At 34.0% G+C, this 21,528-nt stretch overlaps 4 protein-coding genes across 4 annotated transcripts; 3 read left to right on the plus strand and 1 right to left on the minus strand.

Annotated features, from left to right (window-relative positions):
* Positions 1–1,719: 1,719 nt before the first annotated feature.
* Positions 1,720–2,794, plus strand: TRIADDRAFT_57117 (uncharacterized protein; the record flags this gene model as incomplete). The annotated part of the gene is made up of 2 exons (XM_002113164.1): positions 1,720–2,139; positions 2,441–2,794. The coding sequence occupies 2 exons, from the start codon at positions 1,720–1,722 to the stop codon at positions 2,792–2,794; spliced, it is 774 nt and encodes a 257-aa protein (XP_002113200.1).
* A 207-nt stretch (positions 2,795–3,001) lies between these two features.
* Positions 3,002–5,413, plus strand: TRIADDRAFT_57118 (uncharacterized protein; the record flags this gene model as incomplete). Its single annotated transcript, XM_002113165.1, has 11 exons — positions 3,002–3,034; positions 3,134–3,212; positions 3,386–3,480; positions 3,656–3,769; positions 3,851–3,907; positions 4,248–4,355; positions 4,457–4,525; positions 4,607–4,708; positions 4,811–4,886; positions 5,008–5,120; positions 5,288–5,413. The coding sequence occupies 11 exons, from the start codon at positions 3,002–3,004 to the stop codon at positions 5,411–5,413; spliced, it is 972 nt and encodes a 323-aa protein (XP_002113201.1).
* A 4,752-nt stretch (positions 5,414–10,165) lies between these two features.
* On the plus strand, positions 10,166–12,984 carry TRIADDRAFT_11565 (uncharacterized protein; the record flags this gene model as incomplete). Its single annotated transcript, XM_002113166.1, has 13 exons — positions 10,166–10,228; positions 10,329–10,463; positions 10,531–10,632; positions 10,712–10,829; positions 10,917–11,058; positions 11,210–11,347; positions 11,437–11,566; positions 11,647–11,937; positions 12,127–12,246; positions 12,353–12,452; positions 12,557–12,669; positions 12,751–12,824; positions 12,933–12,984. Coding segments are annotated over 13 exons (1,578 nt in total), but the record flags the coding sequence as incomplete, so codon positions are not given.
* A 1,077-nt stretch (positions 12,985–14,061) lies between these two features.
* TRIADDRAFT_26639 (uncharacterized protein) lies at positions 14,062–19,283 on the minus strand (the record flags this gene model as incomplete). Its single annotated transcript, XM_002113532.1, has 5 exons — positions 14,062–14,622; positions 14,984–15,163; positions 16,355–16,438; positions 16,931–16,974; positions 19,250–19,283. 5 exons carry the CDS (start codon positions 19,281–19,283, stop codon positions 14,062–14,064), a joined length of 903 nt encoding a protein of 300 aa, XP_002113568.1.
* Between the last annotated feature and the right edge of the window lie 2,245 nt (positions 19,284–21,528).

Below are 21,528 nucleotides of genomic sequence, written 5' to 3' on the forward strand. Positions count from 1 at the left end.
ATCTCATAGTTGTACTTTTATGAACGTTGTTAATCAACGTATGGTAACATCAGATATTGCCGTAGCGTTGAAGAGATCCATTTTAATAGCCAACTCATGATCACTGCTAGCACAGTTTTTTTCTCCCATTGCAATATCTACAGTAGTACAGCACTCTGATATTCATAATATTCACCATCTATTTTGAAGTGATTCATTGATAATTGACCAAAATACTTCATTTACAGCTATGGATGCTATTGCATTACCTATGTACGTTCAAGATTCAACGATCTTATATGGAGTACACCTTTTATCTTGTTATGTGTAGCCATTTTATTGCAGTTCTTAGCCTCCGTTATTTTTTACAGAGGAAACTTCTCTTGTATTCCCTTACTAATATTAATCAAGGCATACAAGTAAACCCACATGCAGTAGTTCTACTTGACTCCTCTTGTCAATAACCTATTAGACTGATCCTATAGCACAAGTAGTAACAGTAGTATTTATAAGTCTGAAATAATTTAAATTGATTTTAAGAATTATTATTACAACGTCTCACTATAATCGGATACTTTATCGACTCTATCGGTTGGTATTGACTGTCTGGAACATGCCCAATAACCCACACAGGCAAAGCTTTTGTTTTACCTCCACAGGGCTATGGTACAACGCAGAATGTTTCCATAGATTTTCCCGTTCTGATTAATTATAGTATAATTATACTTCGTAATTGGACTGCCAATAGCTGAAAGATGACTACTGCACATGGAATCCGATTCAGTTCTACTCTACTGTGCTGTGGACAATAATAGTACATTAATACGATATCAATACTGCAGTTATTATTTTGGGGAGGGGGGATAGAGTACTGGAAATGATTGATTTATGCTCTTGGAGATTGATAGCCATTTCTCGAAGTTTTCTACAGTCTACAGCATTTATTATGAGTATCTGTCAATAACGTCTTGGAGGAATGTAGTGTAAATAGTATCATATCTATCTAAATTTTATGACAGTACAAAATCCTAAAGAATGTGTTAACCACCGTTATTGTACGAGCGTATGTCGGATACAATGTTACTACGATGGACTGTTTATTGTATTGTAGTGACAGTAACATATAATTAAATTACTGTATTCACAAGCATGTATCATTAACGCCCTATAATTTAGTTATGTGATCCCTGTACAATAACTGTATAGTTGCTGTCTGCGTATTCTAATTAGAGTACGTACAGACTCATTTCTGGCATTATTGATAACAACAATTGGAGCACTCCAGTATTTCACACTTTCCTTAGAAAACAGTCAAAATCATGCTTGCGGTCACTATTGGACTACGTATTTTGACTGAAGTATGGTCATATAATGTAGATAGCGTGTAGATGTTGTATACTTTAATTTACTGAGCCTAAATGGTGAGAGTGCTGACTAGATCGCTGAAAATGTAGTCAGTACTATACGTATTCTATTGCTTATCGAACTTTAATTAAGGTGACTCTAGAGATCAATCGAGGTTACGATCAATATACTTCAATGTACCTGGATACTTATTACTGTATATGTATAGTCTAGTAAGAAGTAATTATTGTCGATAAACGTTATTAGCTATCGTAAAATATGAATCGAAAATCAATATAGTACCCGATCTAACATAAATACGATAATAAGATAATACTGTACACCTGGCATTAGCCAGTATAATCTTAATCTATTTTATAGGATTAGTGAAGTAAAATGTCGTATCCACCACCAGGAAGCTATCCAGGATATCCCCCATCTAATACTGGTTATCCACCATCTAATACGGGTTATCCACCAGCTGGTAATCCAGCATACCCGCCTGCTCAAAATCCTGGTTATCCACCGGCTGCTCCTGCAGCTTATCCACCAACTCAGACTCCCGGATATCCACCAGCTAATGTACCTGGTTATCCGCCATCTAGCACTCCTGGTTATCCGCCATCAAACACTCCTGGTTATCCGCCATCAAACACTCCTGGTTATCCGCCATCAAACACTCCTGGTTATCCGCCATCGAACACTGCAGGGTATCCACCAGCAAACACTACTGGCTATCCACAATCTGGTTACCCAGCGAATCCGCCAGCTGGTTCACAGCCATATCCATCTAATCCTAGTTATGCTGCAGGCTCTGTAAGTAAAATCGGACTGCTTATATATATAATTATTTGATTGCTATTGGATAGAATTCTTTTGCTACTATGGCTACAGTATAAGTCACTTGGCTACTAAGAGCAATTAAAGATTACTGATATTATTTATAGACCTTCACATACATATAGTAGTACATTTTAAAGACCCTTAACTAACTTTCGTAACTATTGTAGTTTAATAATATAATTAATTTCTACTATGAAATGGACGTATAGTTCATATGAATGCTTCGGAATTCGGAATATTGTAAAGTATAATAGCGGTACCTGCCCTAATATAGAACTATCCTTTGCAGGGTTATCCAGCAACTGGTCAGAGTTACCCAGCTGCAGGTACAGCTTATCCTGGTATGACTCAACCACCAACTTCTACAACATCTTCATACAATTCATATCAAGCAGCTCCACCATCTGGATCTGCAGCTATGCCCGTCCCGTATCCTACAGGGACAGCAGCACCGCCAACGCAGCAACAGTTGTACAGCACTCCAAATATGCCTGCTCAGCAGCCAACAGTCCCACAACCAGCTCAACAAAGTTACGGTGCACCTCCGGTTGCAGCTCCTCAAGCAACGGCTCCGCAGCTAGGTAGCGCAAAATACACCTCAATACTAAATTTTTACGAATTGCTTTAAATTTATATCTATATGATTCTACAATTCTTAAATGTATTTCCCTTCCTTATCATTCTGTCACCTTTACCGGATTTTAAACCTTAAATAAAGGTTCTCCAATCCAAGTATGTCACCAAACTTCTATAACGGTGATACTTTATCGGCTATGTTATGCTAAATGTAAAATATCTACTTAAGGCATCAAACGTGATTCCTCCAACAGCTGCAATGGCCACAATGAATATAAAATCAGTGACAGCTGTAAGTATGATTTCTACACCTGCTATTATTTGACAATGTTTGATAATACTTAAGGAAGAATATAATGGAATTTTGATATCCTACTTCTGATTTAAACAGAAAGGTACTGTTGTACCAGCCAAAACATTTAACCCTGAATCTGATTGTGAAATTTTAAAAAAAGCCATGAAAGGTTTCGGTACGTTTATATGTTTGCCTACTTGACTCCTTTAAATGCTTTAAAAATTGTGTGTAATGTTACATCGCGTGATGTGAACTAGTCGAAGCTAAGGCTTAGTATGACTTAAAAACTGGACACTCCAGCTTTATGTAGATATCATGATCTATAACTTGTAATTGTAACTGCCGCAGGTACCGATGAGAAAGCCATCATTGATATACTAGCCAATCGATCTAATGCTCAGCGCTTGAAAATCTCTTCCATGTATAAAACTATGTTTGGACAGGTGATACCAAACCAACCTTTCATATAGATACCTCATTATTATTAGCAATGCAACTAGTTATTTTCGTATAAAAGTTATATACTAGTATTGGCGACTTAGACAAGCATAGCCATTCATTTACAAGCTATAATCATATAGTACTCTATAAAGTTATTTGGTATGACCGTACATGTAGGATCTTATAGGAAAACTCAAGTCTGAACTATCTGGTAACTTTGAGAAAGCTATCTTAGCACTAATGAATCCCCCAGCTGTACAAGATGCGAAGTGGTTACGTGCAGCAATGAAAGTAATTCAAATTTTTTAAGCTTTTATTTATTATAGTCAATTTATCTTTTAAAATTTTAACGAGAGCACAATTTTTTATTAGGGGTTAGGCACAGACGAAGAGATACTTATTGAAATCTTATGCACTCGTACTAATGCGGTAAATATTACTGTTCATTCAATACTCGTATGTAATTAGATGTTACTGTAATGATCATTTAGGATGCTGTTTAAAGCGTCTCCGACATTTTTTATATAACGAGAGATTCGTAGAAGTATTGATAATTGAATAGATAGAATCCTGACCAATATGTGCTAATGTAGTATCATAGCATATAATATTGATGTAAGGTAATGAAATATCTCACAGAAATGCGGCTTTCAATCTTAAATTTCATAGGAAATACTTGCAATCAAGGAAGCTTACAAGAAAAGTTAGAATTGTGATAAACTATTAGATTCGAAGTTGGTAGTGTATTAATGATTTCTGTTACTTACAGCGTACTTTTATGTTCACCATTTCTATAGACATAAATAGGGATCTTGAAAAGGATTGCGTGAGCGAAACAAGTGGGTACTTTAAGAGGTTGTTGGTCTCAATGTGTCAAGTATGTCAATAAGTTGATATGATAAAAACTACAATACTACTTTAATAAGAACACGGTAGCAGAAATTTGTAGATTTCAGTATTATACTTATTTAATAATAGGCTAATAGATCTGAAGCCACTTCCGTTGACATGGCAAGTGCTAAAAAGGATGCTGCGGATTTGTTTCAGGTAAGCTGTAATTATAAATTTATAGGATATTGTAAAGATTCATAAGATATATAACCAATTTATTAATAAAACTTTGTTAAGGCTGGTGAAAAAAGATGGGGAACTGATGAATCTCGTTTTAATGTAATCTTATCTTCACGAAGTTTTCCGCAGTTGAGAGCAGTCTTTGATGAATATACTAAGGTTATTTATTATTAACATTCTCTATCGTCGAATAAAGTTAGGATTTAAATTAGCATTAAAATGAAATGCTTACGATAAATTACCATATTTTGATCTAAATAGATTTCACAGCGAGATATCTTAAACTCTATAGACCGAGAGATGTCCGGTGATCTAAAACGAGGATTTAAAACTATAGGTATCGTCTCACCCAAAATATAGCTAGTTATACTTTATTATCATTCGTTACAAAGCATATAAAATTGATCTCTGACTATCTCCAGAATCCATAATATATTATCTAATGAAATATTTTACAGTAAAGTGTGCACGTAATGCACCTAAATTCTTTGCCGACCGGCTACATCATGCAATGAAAGGTGTCGGCTCAGATGATGATACATTAATTAGGATCATTATGTCAAGAAGCGAGGTGAGTTTAATTACTTTCCAAGCAGTTGTCATGTATTGTATTAAGGCTTATTCGAAGATGATTTACTCAAGTGTCTTATAGCAAAACTGTGTGTGCCTTTTAGTAAAGCAATTATTCAAAATGGTACATCGTTTGTACATTGAACTAGCCTATTTTTCTTATTATAGATTGACCTTGCTAGTATCAAAGCAGAGTATCGGAATGCTCATCACAAAAGTCTTGGTAAAGCAATTGAAGGGGAAACTAATGGTGATTTTAAACGAATACTCCTAGCAATTGTTAAAATGGACTAACAATATTCTGCATGATAATATTTTTACTTTTAACATGAGCTCCATGCCAAAGTAAGACTGCAGCCACTGAAGTATGAGTTTGGATGAGATTTAAGTCAACTGCTCTCTTGTTTAATTAATTATAGCCAAAACTGCAGACAGACTTTTAGAACGTTTAAAGAAATTTCTGAGCACTTTTAATATTTAGGATATTATTTCTACGGAAGCAATATATAATATTACGGAAACGTTGATCACATTAAAGATTAACTCTATTGTCGATCCTAATGTTATTTCGAGATAGCAATAAATGTACTACAAAATCGGAAAATAAAGTTAAATTCCAGTTTATGCTTGTGTTACTGTTGATCCGCTGTAACTCAATCTACTGTGGATCCCTGTACCAAAATACATTGTTTGAGATTGTGCCTTATCAGTACCTGATTGAATTAAAAAAATAGAAAAAGGAAGGATTACGGACCTGATTGCGATGGGAATAGAGACCAAACCATTAAAAAATACCCTAATTGAGATTACTACACCTCCATGATCACTATAAGTTGTAATCTGCCAGATAAACATTTTAGCTATTCAACTTGTGGAACTGACGAAAACTATAATTGATATAATATAAATATACAGATTTTTCGACTGAGTAAAGCTAATAAAGAAGGCACAGAACAGTATATAAATTACAAATTATGAATTAATCAGCTGAATACAATGATAACAATAACTGACAACTTCCAGACGTCAGTTTCTATATTTTTACCTGCAGACTGCATAGTAGGTCTCAAAGACGTGCTATCTTTAGTTTGAAGGCGCAACCATAGTCTCCATAGGTGTAAAAGAAAGCCTGGTTTTCTTTTGTCCCTATGAGCTAAGTCAAGCTGCGCCTTTAGTGATGTTCTGGTAGTATATTATCATCAATGATTAGCCTACATTAAAACGGTATAACAATTATTAATAAAGTAAATCTGGTAAATATTAATTAAACAATGATGATATAGCATTCGAAAAGAATTAGCTCAAATTAATGATGGAAGAATAATATGATGACTACTTTGGACAATAATTCCTATATGCAATTGTATTGATCATTTTCATGGCCTACTGTATATCATCATGAGTGAGTAGTCTACGTTCTCACTGATGATGATATAGGCCATGAAAATGATCCATATAAATGTATATAGCTTATAGGGGTATAATAATAAGGCACGCCTTAAATCTAGCAAATTGTAAAGGATTACAGTCATGGACTCTAATTCCTATATACGAGCATATTTCTGTTGATCATTTTTCATGTCCTATATTATCATCAATGAATAGCCTACATTAAAACGGTATAACAATTATTAATAAAGCAAATCTGGCAAATCTGGTAAATATTAATTATATCATCATCAATGAGTGGCCTACATTAAAACGGTATAATAATTAATTAATTATAATAATAAGGCAAATCCGGCAAATCTTATAAGGGTTATAGTCATGAAATATAATTCATATATACATTTATGTTGATCATTTTTATGTTCTATATCATCATCAATAGGTAACCGACATTAAAACGGTATAAAATGAGGTAAATCCGACATTAAAACAGTATAAAATGAGGTAAATCCGACATTAAAACAGTATAAAATGAGGCAAATCCGGTAAATTTTAAAAGGGTTACAGTCATGGACTATTACTAGATGTATACCTGGCAGATACTTGTAGAGTAGTGTAGTGTATCATTTAGTCGTTTCTGGTTACAGGTTACAGTATCAGGCCTGGACCATACACTAGAGTACTATACTGTAAGGTATAGTACTGTATATCTAATTGCCTATACAAGGGCCCATATCTAACTGCAACTTCCTCTCCAGCCCATTTTGTATACAGAACGAGTTAAAATTCACATTTGATTCATTCTGCCATTTTCGCATCGATTGGCTTTTAAAGAGAAATAGCTTGAGGATGAGTGAAAAGAGTAAAAGAAATCGAGGCATTTATTTAGTTGATAAGAAGTTAATCCCAAGAATTAGACAGGTACTGTATAAGTAATTGGAAAAAGTAGCAAATTGATGGATTTTGATTGAGATTATTTGCAATCAAATTATGCGCCATGATGGAGAAATGATGTCACGATTTACATGCTTGAACGATTGATCTTATATCATTTTAGCACCTTTTAGCGGTAATTCTAAGCGCAGATGTTATATGTAGCGTATTGATACTCTATTGGACAATGATAATGTTATAGATAGGCTCTACAGAGAACTATTCTGTCAGATGAAATCTAAGATTGTTTGCCCTGTGTTGCACTTGAGTGTTGGTTAGACCCACTACAAAAGTGCCTTATCGGCCTTCAAATTAGCAATTCTATCACCCGATTGCATTGTGTATTTACAACACTACTGTACTTTATTGCCCACTATATTTACTCTTTCCCTTTAGCTTGTCTACAAACGTAATCTCGATATTAAGATCTAAGTTGTTGATAGATGCGTAGTCGGTATACTCACTACTCATCATTTTAGCTTTTCCCCACTAGGCTGCCTGCATGTTTTGATCGACGCACTTTCAATTTATTGAGATCAAGGAAGTTGCTGAACAGGCGCATGCTACAGTATACTGCTCATCTTATTATGGCAGAAATATCAGTTAGATAGAAGTATACCTTTGCTAAAGCAAGATTATGTCCACATGAGATTATAGTGATCCATTTTTTATCCTTTCTAAGTTATTTCAGTAATTTCATGATTTGACTTTTTGCAAATAAGAAGGAAGCGCAAGATTAAAAATATACAGTAGTAGATACTACAGCATATAGCGTACTCTACTACAAATCTCAGTGATTACTTATATGCTCGATTGTTATTTCCATCAATGAAACATAAATTTTTCTCTTTGATGCTATTATTTGATAAAATGAATATTAATTGTACATTAAATGCATAAGATATTCCCGGGAATGTCTTTGCTATAGGAGTATACAGGTGTTCGTGTATTTATGTGTTTTATATGTTAATTTTGGAGTACCAATAATTGAACCCTAATTCTCGATTGAATATAGTATATTGCAGGTAGGCCAGATATTCGAAAATTTGATCCTGAGGAGGTAGCTAACTATTTGCAAGAAAAATTTAGGTAGGCCTTGGATAGATACACATAGCACAAAACTAAGAATAAAGACCGTATAATATGCTGCTCTATTCGAGTGCTTATATGATCACCATCGAACGTACAGTCTAGTGATGATGCATCTTCTATCGCAGTTTTAATAATAAGTGCACCTTATATCAAGAAAATTAGCGCTGCCATTGATATTTACTACAACAAAGTTACATCAGATTTACCTACTTAGCTTCATTATATTTGCTAACTGCAATTTCTGATGCAAATTTCAATTATAATTAATTAATTGATATAAACTATGATATATTAAAGCGTTTATATTGTTATTGTAATAGTGAATATCGTAGAAAGAAGCGCAATAATTTACTCCAATCAATCAAAAAAGGTACAGCAGAAAATGCAGGTGTAAATTATCACAACTGTTGTGGATTTATTTCACTATCTTATTCTTATTTTCTATTGTTGTTACAGTTTGCTTTATAGTACACTAAAATCCAATTTAGAGTGTTATGAATCTAAACTGATTTAATTTTAAATTTAAAAATTGATGTATTAGCATATCAAATAATTCTTAAAACGAGCAACGAAGAGAGTCAATTGCAAAGATTAGAAGATGATCACATAAAACGAAAGTCAAAAATTATGAAAATCGAGTAAGTGGATATACTCTTGTAACAAATAAAATAAAATTTAAATAATCTCTTATTCGTAAAAATATAGGTCTACTCTATGTGGAATAAATTAATCTGCTTGATATAAATTATATCTAGAATTTTGCTTTATTTGATTTTGATAGTAGTAATGATAATACATCTGAAGGTAATTCTGCAAGCGAAAATGAAAGCAGTGATTTATCCCTTGATAAAATGGAATTAGATATCAAGGTATGAGCAATTGAGCATACTATAGCGAATATCATTAAAGCTGACTAATACAATATATCGTTGCTTGCAGCTCAGGTAGTATTAATTGGTTGTTTTTGATTGCTTACTTTATTTACTGAAAGGCTTTTAAATGCAACTCATATTCACAGCTTACATCTACTTGTATATCAGGATGAGCATAATCTTATGAACCAGTCAATCTTACAAACATATAAAAATACAAAAGAATCGGACTGTCAAAAAGATGATACGAAAGATTTTATTGATACGAAGGAGAAATCATTAACCGAGACCGATAGTAAAATAGCTATAAATCCAGAGGTAGATACCACTATCGAAAACTGATATACATTACAAGACGCAGTAGAGTAGATTTCAATTTCAATAATTTATCCAAGGATGCCTAAAACATGTTACAATGTGGACCATATGCAATGTAATCGACGTGATATTTTCGTTATTGTATCTCATAAATTCAATAATTGAAGGAGGAAATAACATGTAATCAGAAGGGAAAAAAAGATAAAAGTGGTAAACGTCGTAAAATGGCAAATGAAGAGAATATTTCTGTTCGTGCTACAATGTCAAGTGACATAGGTATACAACACTTATATTTACGGTATATCAATCATTGTCTACTGTAAACTTTAAATTTTTAGTTCAGTATCTTCATTATATCATTGTTTAGCCAAGTTATTCCTTGAAATACTGTGAAGTATAGCACATGTTCAATTTTGATTGATTGGTTGTATATTACGATGTAATAGACTTAATTTATCCCACCGTCAAATTCGCTAATCTTGGTGGAATGGATGAAATTTTATGGGTTAGCATACTGCGGCATAATATTTCATTATAGTGAAATCAATTGCTGCTTTTAAAAATGCTCCAGAATTAATCACAATTTATGCCGTTATACGTTTTAGGAGGTTTGCTCTTTGCTACATCACATTTTGCATCCTGAAATATTTGAGCATTTTCACTGTGAAATTCCATGTGGGTTTCTACTACATGGACCCCCAGGTTGTGGCAAAACATTGCTTGCAAATGCAATTGCTGGAGTATGTACTTAAAATTGACATCAACTAATAAATAAGCTAGCGTAACTATCGGATGCCTTCCATTTAGGAACTTGAATTTCCATTAATTAAGCTAACTGCTACAGAAATTGTATCTGGTGTCTCTGGAGAATCTGAAAAGAAAATAAGAGATGTGTTCAATGTTGCAAAGGTAATATCGAATTGCCTTTTAATACTCGTAATATTGGTTATACATCGATACTAACTCTTACTATGTTTGAATTATGTAGGCAAATTCTCCTTGTATATTATTTCTTGACGAGATTGATTCTATAACGCAAAAGAGAGAACTTGCTCAGCGCGAAATGGAAAAGCGTATTGTGACGCAACTGCTTTCTTGCATGGATGGTAAGTTCCAATAAAGCAGTTTAGATATTTCTAATCTTTGAGGACCGAATGCGTAGTTGTATAGTACTTTCGTGTTTCTTTTCGCAGACTTATGCTCAAACACAAGAAATCGCGTTCTTGTCATTGGTGCGACAAACCGGCCGGATACCTTAGATCCAGCCTTAAGACGCGCTGGGCGTTTCGATAAAGAAATATCTGTTGGCATTCCAGATGAAAAATGCAGAAAAAGGTGAGAAAATGCTATATACTTGTATACGCGTATTTATTAATACTGTGCCGGTCCGTGCGCAATACACTAATGTCCTAATGATCTTTGGTACAATTTCGAAAATTTATTGCATATATACGTTAGTTAAGATTCGCATGCATTACATTATTAGAATATTAGAGGTGTTATGTAGCAAAGCACGTCTTGAAAATGACTTCGATTTCGATATTCTGGCCCATCTGACTCCTGGTTTTGTTGGAGCTGATCTTGCTGCACTATTAAATACAGCGTTAACAAGCGCGGTTAGCAGGTGTGTTCTCCTAATAATTAATTTAATTTTTATCCTTTAGGTAGTATAATCAATCATATTACTTATAAGTGGTGTCAATTAATAATCAGGGTATTTAAAGAAATGGATAGTTCTGCGCAACTAAATTCACCATCTGCTATGCTTCAGTATCTGAAAAATCAACGCACATTATCTGAATCGGATCTGCAATCTTGCTGCTTAAGCATGACAGATTTTCAAGTATAAAGCTAGCGTATAATCCTACTCAATTGCTAAAAATTATGTTTGGTCTACTAATAGTCACTTTATAAATTTTTAAGGACGCTTTGAAGATTACTCAACCTTCTTCCAAACGAGAAGGATTTGCTACAGTGCCTGATGTTACTTGGAGCAACATTGGAGCGTTAGAAGATATTCGGCAAACTTTGAAGATGGCGATAGTTGCACCAGTGCGTTATCGTCCTCTTTGCTTAGCTTACGGTATTTCTAAGCCGCCTGGCTTACTACTGGCTGGTCCACCCGGATGCGGAAAGACATTAATTGCGAAAGCCATAGCGAATGAATCGGGTTTAAATTTTATTGCTGTCAAGGGGCCTGAATTAATGAATATGGTACTGTACTTAGTCTCACAATATTATTTAATGAATTAGTATTTTTAATGACTTCTAACTGGAGGAGTATGTTTTTAAGAAAATGTGTAATTTCGATTTGTTAAAATCGATATTAATAGCTATAATGTAAGGCATAACTTGCAGTACCTTACGATTGACTTGATTACTTTATATAAATGAATATCATAGTATGTTGGAGAGAGTGAAAGGGCAGTACGTCAAGTATTTCAAAGAGCAAAATGTTCAGCTCCATGTGTTATATTTTTCGACGAATTAGATGCTTTGTGTCCACGACGGTTAGATAAAGAGGTTATGAATTATTAATGAAATAGATTAAGTATTATAATAATTGTGTATGCTTATACCCAGGGAAACTTTTAAACACATAACTGAAATTGATGCTATTAATTTACAGACTAACGTTAGTGATCGTGTAGTAAATCAAATGCTAACAGAAATGGATGGAGTTGAAAATCGCAAGCAAGTTTTTGTAATAGGCGCAACGAATAAGCCAGGTAGATTTTTTTCAAACGAGAGCATATTGACAGTAAATTTACCATTATTGAAACTCTTATCAGAAATTTATCACTGGGAATTATGTCATTTTCTTTTACATTAGATAAAATTGATCCTGCACTATTAAGACCCGGTCGCTTGGATAAGACATTATATGTTGGGCTGCCTGATGCTGCAGATCGAGCATTAATCCTTCATGCCATTATTAAGGTGCGTGTAATGTCAATTACTTTAATTAGATTGTTTTGTATGTCACAACCGTCGTTCTAGCCTAATATAAAATCTTTAACTACTTAGTCAAAGCCTGCTAATTTGTTTGAGTCTGTGCAATTGGATGAGATAGCACGCAGTAAACAATGCGAAGGATTTTCGTAAGACTATAGAAATGCGGCATATATATAATTTAACATACGAATGACGCGTTAAAGCATAATGAGTTATTTAAATTAATATAATTGTATAAATTTTTTTAATTTTAGTGGAGCTGATCTGGATGCCCTAGTAACTGAAGCTTGCATGATGGCGTTCAAAGAAGCACTAAAATCTGAGGAAAATAGTAGCTGTGATGATTCTGCTGCAGCAGACGAAAGCAGCTATCGAAGTTTACTTGGCTATAGAAAATTAAAGGCTGTCAACCTGATCAATGCAAAGGTCATCCCTGAACATTTCGACCTTGCCTTTTCTAAAGTAAAACCATCAATATCTGAAGAGGTGAGTAAAGAAAAAATATCAGATGTTATCCTGTCTAATATAACCGAAAGACGTTAATGTTGTCCATAACACTCATATAATCCTAGCATTTCTTATATGAACCAGCAAACATTGCACATAACCTATATTATACCATTTATGGCCATAATTATTTTTATTTCTGTTCATTGATAGGAACGTCGGAAATATGAAAAATTACGAAAAAAGTATTCGTATTACGCCGAGGATGATGTGCGATCATCATCATATGCTGTTAATAAGGAAAGCTGAGACTTATTCATAGTCTTTTAGCGAGAGAGTGAAATATGTATATGCATGTATTGTATAAAACAATCATTCAAACATATGCCTGTATTAGCACCTGAATATGCGATATTGTTAGAAAGCTATGGCACAGTTGGAATAATACCAATTTTTATACTATAATCTGGTGATAGCGTACGCAGTGCGCAATAACGATTCTCATCAAATAAAAATCTGCACAGATAATTAATAAATGATTCTGTCCGAAACTGTGTTATCAACCGGTGAAAAGCACAGTACGGCAAGAAGCATCAACAATGCAGTGTCCGTTTTTAGAACAATGTATCAAAAACAAGATAAGGTCTAATCAAAAATATTGATTTATAAATTTAGCATAATATATAATTTATATTATTATGCATATATATTAGACTTTGTATCTTCTCTTATTAAGTGATAGCGATATATTGTGTATATTTCGCACTATACACAGCAGAGAAAAAATAAAACGCATGGCATAGAAGAATGAATATGATACACAGCCAGAGGGCATTGTCGCTAATAGTAGTAAAAATCATGATTATTGTTGAGCAATAGATCTCTGAACGATACTTTTTTAAGAAAGTAATCCAATATTAATTGCATACTTTAAATTTAATACTCTTCGTCGTCTTCTTCAGTACTACCAATAATTCTATAAAATAGCTCTACAGCTGTAAAAGTGGCAGCATTCACTGGAAACGCTCTTAAAAGAGCACTATTCAAGCCACGAGTAAGGAAGTATAGACCTTCATTTTTATAACTTTTTAAAAAACAATCCCTTAGGCCGGAATATTCCATGACACCAGTATGCAAACCATCAGCTTGTATGCGTGTTTTAAGTACATCAATAGGATATGTTACTAACCACGATATAACACCAGTCATACCGCCCGCAAACAACATTTTAGAAACGGTTAAGTATAAAGGATCAATTTGTTCATTTAAAACCGCTTTACAGATGGCATCGTAAGATGAGAAGTATGTGCCACAACCGATAGCTTCACGTAAGACAGTTAAATTCATTCCACGATAGCAACCTTTTAGACCATAAGTCTTGTATACGTGATGCAAACAGTGAAAAGAACTTCGAAATTTTACACTTGCATTCTTTTTTCCGTTAGCTAACTTATTAGTATCATTCTCACTTTGTAATTGCATCCATGTTTTAACTAACTGCAAGCAGCAGCAATACAAAAAAAGAGTGATTATAAGCAATGTGATAAAAAATTATTCATCTTAAAATCTTTCAATATTATGTAGAACATATTTACGTTTTATGCAAGAAATTATTTGCATATATCACAAGCGAATAAAATACAGTAAACCAATTTAAAATTAGCAACAGATTACATCAGAGTGTAAAAAGTATTATATCGACTTATCGCAATAGATACTGAAACTTCTTTTATTAAATGTATTAATTATATTAGTTTCTAGACTTAGTCTGAAGGAATATCGATGTTATTTTCTAACATACAGTATCTGTGATATGTTGTTATGATAAGACTTTATATAATTAAGCTTACTAATTTACCTCCATTGGACAGGCAACTCCAGATTGGAAGGTACCAGCTATAGATCCTGCAATAAATCGACTACGACTATTGTCGTCAGGTAATCGCCTTAGGATGTTGCCATATGTGCCGAAGATAATAGCATTAATGAAAGTTACTCCTACCAGAGGTGATTGCATTCCTTTATATAAACCTAAAAACTACAATTAATTTATCTTATTTTAAACATTGTTAGTTAAAATCGAGGCCAACAATCATCTATTATACAAAACACTTAATCTTCTTCAATATCACTTAAACGCTAACAAACAGTATATTGATAAAGCATTGTAACTGGATACAATTCATCACTGGAATTAAAATCACCGGGTAATGATAGCCGTAATATATGTTATACTTTTTTATCTATTCCTCCAATTTCTTGTTCGATAACACAATATAAGATCATTAAGTACAATATCTCAAATATATTCCTTAGATAGGTTGGATAGTATGAATTAGTATAGTAGAATCGCTACACATATATCGAGATTTCGGGTAGTAGCGTGTACGATAAATAACTTTTGATACGTATATAATGTAGTTCAGTTGCAAATTGAGAATATTTACAATACTACATAAAGATAAATTCACAAACCTGGGTGATTGTTGTGTTTCATGGTATATATGGTATATACAATCATGAGTTGTGACTACTATAGTAATTGAATTACCAATAACAATAAATAACAAAAAGTTATTGCATATTACGTGATATATGCAACATGAACTGCGACTTTTTTATATTAGCAATTGTATTACATACAATATTGTACCTCATTTGCATCGTAAAATAAACTTGATCAGCTTACTCGCAACTAGGTAGTAAGTACAATCGAGATGGCTGCCACCTTAAAATTGTAGCTTTTTATTATCAGACGCATTTCATTATACGATGATTAATGTGGTACTTTACATCCAAAGACGTAAGATATCAGGTAACGTTAGGCATGATCTTGTGATGTGCATAAAGTAGAGGTAAGGTGTGATTTTTTTGAATACTATGCAGTATATGCACCATCTTACGTCTATCGAAACCGGCATTATATAGTATCTGTATAGATTATGAATTTATGACACTAAAGATATGTCATGAAAATAGGAGTACGCCTTACGTAGCTATAAATTCAAATATCTTGTATATACTGAACACTGTACACAAAATTTTTCAGTTATAACAATTTACGAATATCTGTGACTACGATAATAATACGGTAATAATTTCGAATCTCAACTTCAAAAATATTAGTATCTCATCTAATTTGACTTTGACTCCATCTACGTACAGGGTAAATATTCTATTTATTTACTGTACATATACGCGTATGTATCACAATATGGTAAGAACCTACCGATTCTTTACGTATGGTTGATGAGAAGCAGTGGATAGTACCTCTATATTGAGGATTATTTATATTTTGAGCTTGTAAGCGGACCTGCAGAGACAACATTTATGCAGGTTAACATTGAGAATCATTTTATTACAGTAATAACATAATATTTTAGAAATACACAAAGTGAGATAAATGTTTAACTAGATATTTAATAAAATAATGTATAGTAGGATACAAAACTTGGGTGAATTTATATTTCTGTTACTTATTACAGACAGTCCAGCGTAGGAAATCAATCACCTATGGTATCCATAAAATTTTATACTTTATATTCAAAAATGGAATTGTTACCGATGACCAACAGTTATTAAATCCGAGTAATTCTTATATTACTTATTATACTGTATCCCTTAGCATTGTTGACAATGCCAATGGTATACCTTGACAGTCACTCTCGACATTTTATCAGTATCGTAAATATTCTCGGTAGATAACCCGATGTAGTTGATTACAAATCAATATGATGTATCATAATATTTACCATATCCGGAATGATATTAACTTAAAAAAATAATAGTATACATAGGTTAGTACCTTGACCGTATCGAAAGGATGGCCAACTAGGATGCCAGCTAAACCTATCAACGAGAGAATGCAACTTATCAATCTATGGAAAAACCAAACTACAGTTATTATGATTAATTATTAACAGTTTTATTTACTAACCGTACCGTATTTTATATCGTATTGACGATAGTAACATAATACATTACTTGATAGCTATAACAATACAAATGATACATTTATAGTAAGAAGGATTATGCAGATTATAATTATACAAATATACGATCGAAAAATCACTACAAGACTCAAAATATCACAAATCATGATATAATTCACGCGTAAAATAGTAGTATACAACATTTGGAATACATGTCTGCCAAGATGTGCATTATCCATGGTGACTGAGGTAATATCCGTAATATATACAGTCTCCTAAGGATGTAAGATAACGAACATGGCGAGAGCCGACAAAAGTAATTACTGTCGATACTCGACGTACAGTAGTGAGCACTAATTACTGTAGAGTAAATGTTTGCACTGACAACGCTTTCAATTGATTACTGTAAAAGTATGATTTGACTGCATGTGAACTGATATTTGATATTATAGAATCCATTGTATTGTATAAAGTGAAATATAATCCACTCTCTTTATGCTTCGGTAGTATGAAGGACAGTATTGCGCAAGGAAGAGATACCATTTCTCCTTGTGCCATAGTAGTGCACTCTTAAAGCTATACTTTAACCGAACATCCACTACTATTGGATACTATTATACTATAGAAGTAACTGTACAGTGTATAATCTATCACGAAGCATAATCAATTCTCCCTTTGCTTGAGCATAGTAGGATAAAGCCCTAGTTTACGCGTATTTATTTTTCAATCCAACACTCATCCATTCAAATAATTATCATCATAATTTTAATCAAAAATTGCAGCTAATGTGCTATGTTGCATTGCTGCAACGCCATAATTGCTCTATAGGATATCCAAGGACTTTTACAAGCTTAGTGGCTAATTAAGGATAACTGTATCATCATTAATTCAGTATACAAATTATCGATAGATCAGTAACATTGAGTAGTAAATGAAACATTGTTTTTGTTGCAATATTATCCATTATACTGTATGATATATTATTCTATGCAAAGTAACTTCAATCTTAGAAAAGCATCATTATCTTACACTATCGGACTCCCCAAAATGGAGATTGTCAAAAATGCCAAGGCTAACTGCTTTGCTGGTCATTTACTCTGCCGGAAAAGTGGAGCCGTACGGTACAGTATACCGTTTGGAGCTTACCGTGAACTAGCGTTACTACAACTGACCATTACCGATGCACAATTTAGTTTAAATAACCAGCAAACTAGTTCGCCTGCCCATTCTTGGCAACGAACACTTGGTCGTTGCCTCTCTCTTTTAGTGATGAATGAATAGATTCAAAGCATTTTTATGATCGACATTGATCCAGTACGTGCTGGAATATGTCCATTACTGGTAGTACAGTATCACGAGTGGCAATGATCTTCAATATTATCATGATCGATGTTGCAGTTAGAATTTAGAATGATTATTAAAAGGGATTAATTTTCTATTTAACTAGCGTTACTACAACTGACCATTACCGATGCATAGTTTAGTTTAAACAACTAGCAAACTAGTTCGCCTGCCCATTCTTGGCAACGAACACTTGGTCGTTGCCAAGCTCTTTTAGTGATGAATGAATAGATTCAAAGCATTTTTACGATCGACATTGATCCAGTACGTGCAGGAATATGTCCATTACTGGTAGTACAGTATCACGAGTGGCAATAATCTTCAATATTATCATGATCGATGTTGCAGTTAGAATTTAGAATGATTATTACAAGGGATTACTTTTCTATTTTGGGGGGGACAGTTGATTAACATGATTGAATTTCTTTATTATTATTATGGTAATACAGGAATAATATGATAATAATAATTAATTATTATTATTATTATTCAAAGTCTGCAAGCGTCTACAGTGTACAGTATTGTACTGTACAGTACATACTGTACGTCACTGAGGCATACAAGACATTTTTGTATAGCGCTGTTGTACTGTACTGTATAGTAAGGTAAGGGCCAATCCCACGCCAAACCTACTGTAGTGAAATAACAGTTGCGATATACAGTACTGTACTGTACATTACTGTATACTCCAGCAACATGGCATGGTGGCGTTTGGACAATAGAATCCAAAAATAAAATAATACGAGTATTCCAAATTGCAATGGCAAAGTATCCAGTACATGGGGAATATTAAAAAGGAACTAATAAGCAGCAATAATGCATGCACACTTGCACAGCAAATTATAATTTACCTCCAAAGCAACCGGCTACGAAATCTAAGGCCATTTAGCAATAGGCGGATAGAATTCAATTCAATTTTCTTGATTCAATTTGATTTCGACCTTTCCTCTGGGCATTACCGTAGACTGATTGCATCGATAAGCTACATCACTATTTAACTTGATGACGCTGGCTAATTTCACTCAATTTCATGCATTGATAGTAGGATCCACTGATTCTACGTTTGCTTGAATCGCTAGTACTAGAAAGGAGCAATCTTTCAGGTTCAATTTAGGAGGATTACTGCTTATCCAATTCTACGACATGCCATCCAGGAGTCTAAGGCTACGGTGCTGTTACGCATTCATATGTCACTTCCAATTACGGTAGGGTACTATACAGTGTACAGTACACTTCAATATTGTACATTGTACTGTAAAGTGTACAGTAAATACTGTGCTGTACTGTACGAGTGGTGTACTGTACAATGTTGAGTGTACAGTATGTATGGAAATTGGGAATCGACGCGTTCTTTACAAATGGTCGTTGATGACAGTCTGCTCTACATAATTGGTGTACGGTACCGGGTACCACATGCTGACTACTGTACAGTACTGTACTATATTGTGCTGTGGAAGGTGCAAGTCTGCAACCATTAGCTGTATCCAGTCATAATTGGTCACGTGGTTCGGCCACCCTTTGGGGGGGTATCACAGCACTCCATGCATTCTTTTCTTTCTCTTACAGTATGATATGAAATAGCTATTTAAGACTAGTTAGGGAAGAATGAGGACTTCAAGTACAGTATGCTATATAATCTATCTATCTATCTTCTAGAATCTACCGTCGAGGGTAAAAAGTGAGAGTTTTTAATAACGGAGGAACTGTTGAGGATTTTACTAGTACAGTACAGTCGCAGTACGGTTACTGTAGATCCCTCGATCGGACTTTACTCCAACTTTTGACTCTGTACAATGGATCACTGACTCACTGAATCCATACAGTAGAGTAGACAGTCAACGAAGTCACATTAATCCAATTTTATGACGTAGTCATGGAGCGACGGAAGATTGCATACTGTAGGTTGATCATGAATTTGCGATGGTCTACTCAGAATCTACTGTGCACTGTGCTGTGTGTTCATTTGTACTTTTAGTATCCAGAGACATGCACTAATGACTACTTTATTCCATATTGTCACCTTCTCTTTTATCGGGCATGAGCATCTACTAGTGTGCAGTACTGTATAGACGAAGTGCACTGTGATATGGCTTTTTTTAGACACCGGACATGGTCAGAGCTAATTAAAGGGACTTCTGACACTTTACCATGTAATCATTCCTAGTCACTCGTTCATAACAGTGTACGTAGTACTGTACGGGAAAGACTCCATCGTTGTTCATGCACATTTCGAAGAGGAATTTTCTCGACAAGTCCGTGTACAGTGTACAGTCCATTCGTTCTCTCTGGACTGATTGATTGAGTAAGCACGATCAACGCCGACACTATACAGTAGACAAGGACTACAGACTACAGTGACGACATTCAACTGCATTGCACCGTCATGCACGTGTGTTGCGAGTTCACAAAAAGCTAAGAAAAATCTCTGATAATTCATTTATGAATTCTACATGTTATCTATAGTGATCTATATCTATATAATCATTCAATATCGTTCATAAGCGTCTAGAATTTCTTCAAGAAGTTCATGAAAAAGCTGTAGTAGTGACAGTACACAGTGATAGTATGACTCAAGTCTCAAGAGATCATCGAGTACTGTAGTGAAAAATTGAACAGCTGCTACATTAATGGATCGATGGACTATCGGTACAGTACCAGAGATTTTTGATTACCTCCATAACCAGTCAGACTCCATGCTTTACAGTACTATACAGTACAGTACTGTGCAATATACTGTACACTGTAGAGTACTGGACTGTACAGGCTGTTTCATAACATTTTGTCACTTTCGGGCCATATTTTTCTTTAAAAATACAGTAAAACTATAATAGAATGATATATGAGGTTGATGGAGAGATTCTGAAATATCTGAATCTGGTAAAGTTAGAAAGTTAAACTTGCTCTTAAGTCCATAAATGATGAAAGTATCACTGACCGTTATACTGTACAGTACTGTAGACGTTTTTTCTTTTCTTTTTGTTTTATTACACAGTACTGTAGAAGATAACTGACTATCAAGCCTGTGCCGCGCAAGTGGATGCTGATTGAGAGTAGTACGAACCTTCAATACTGTACAGTATGGTTGTTGTACTGTACAGTATTAACGCTTGATACAGTAGTAATACTGTAC

Source organism: Trichoplax adhaerens, genomic scaffold (assembly GCF_000150275.1).
Source record: "Trichoplax adhaerens TRIADscaffold_6 genomic scaffold, whole genome shotgun sequence".
Classification (NCBI taxonomy): Eukaryota; Metazoa; Placozoa; class Uniplacotomia; order Trichoplacea; family Trichoplacidae; genus Trichoplax; species Trichoplax adhaerens.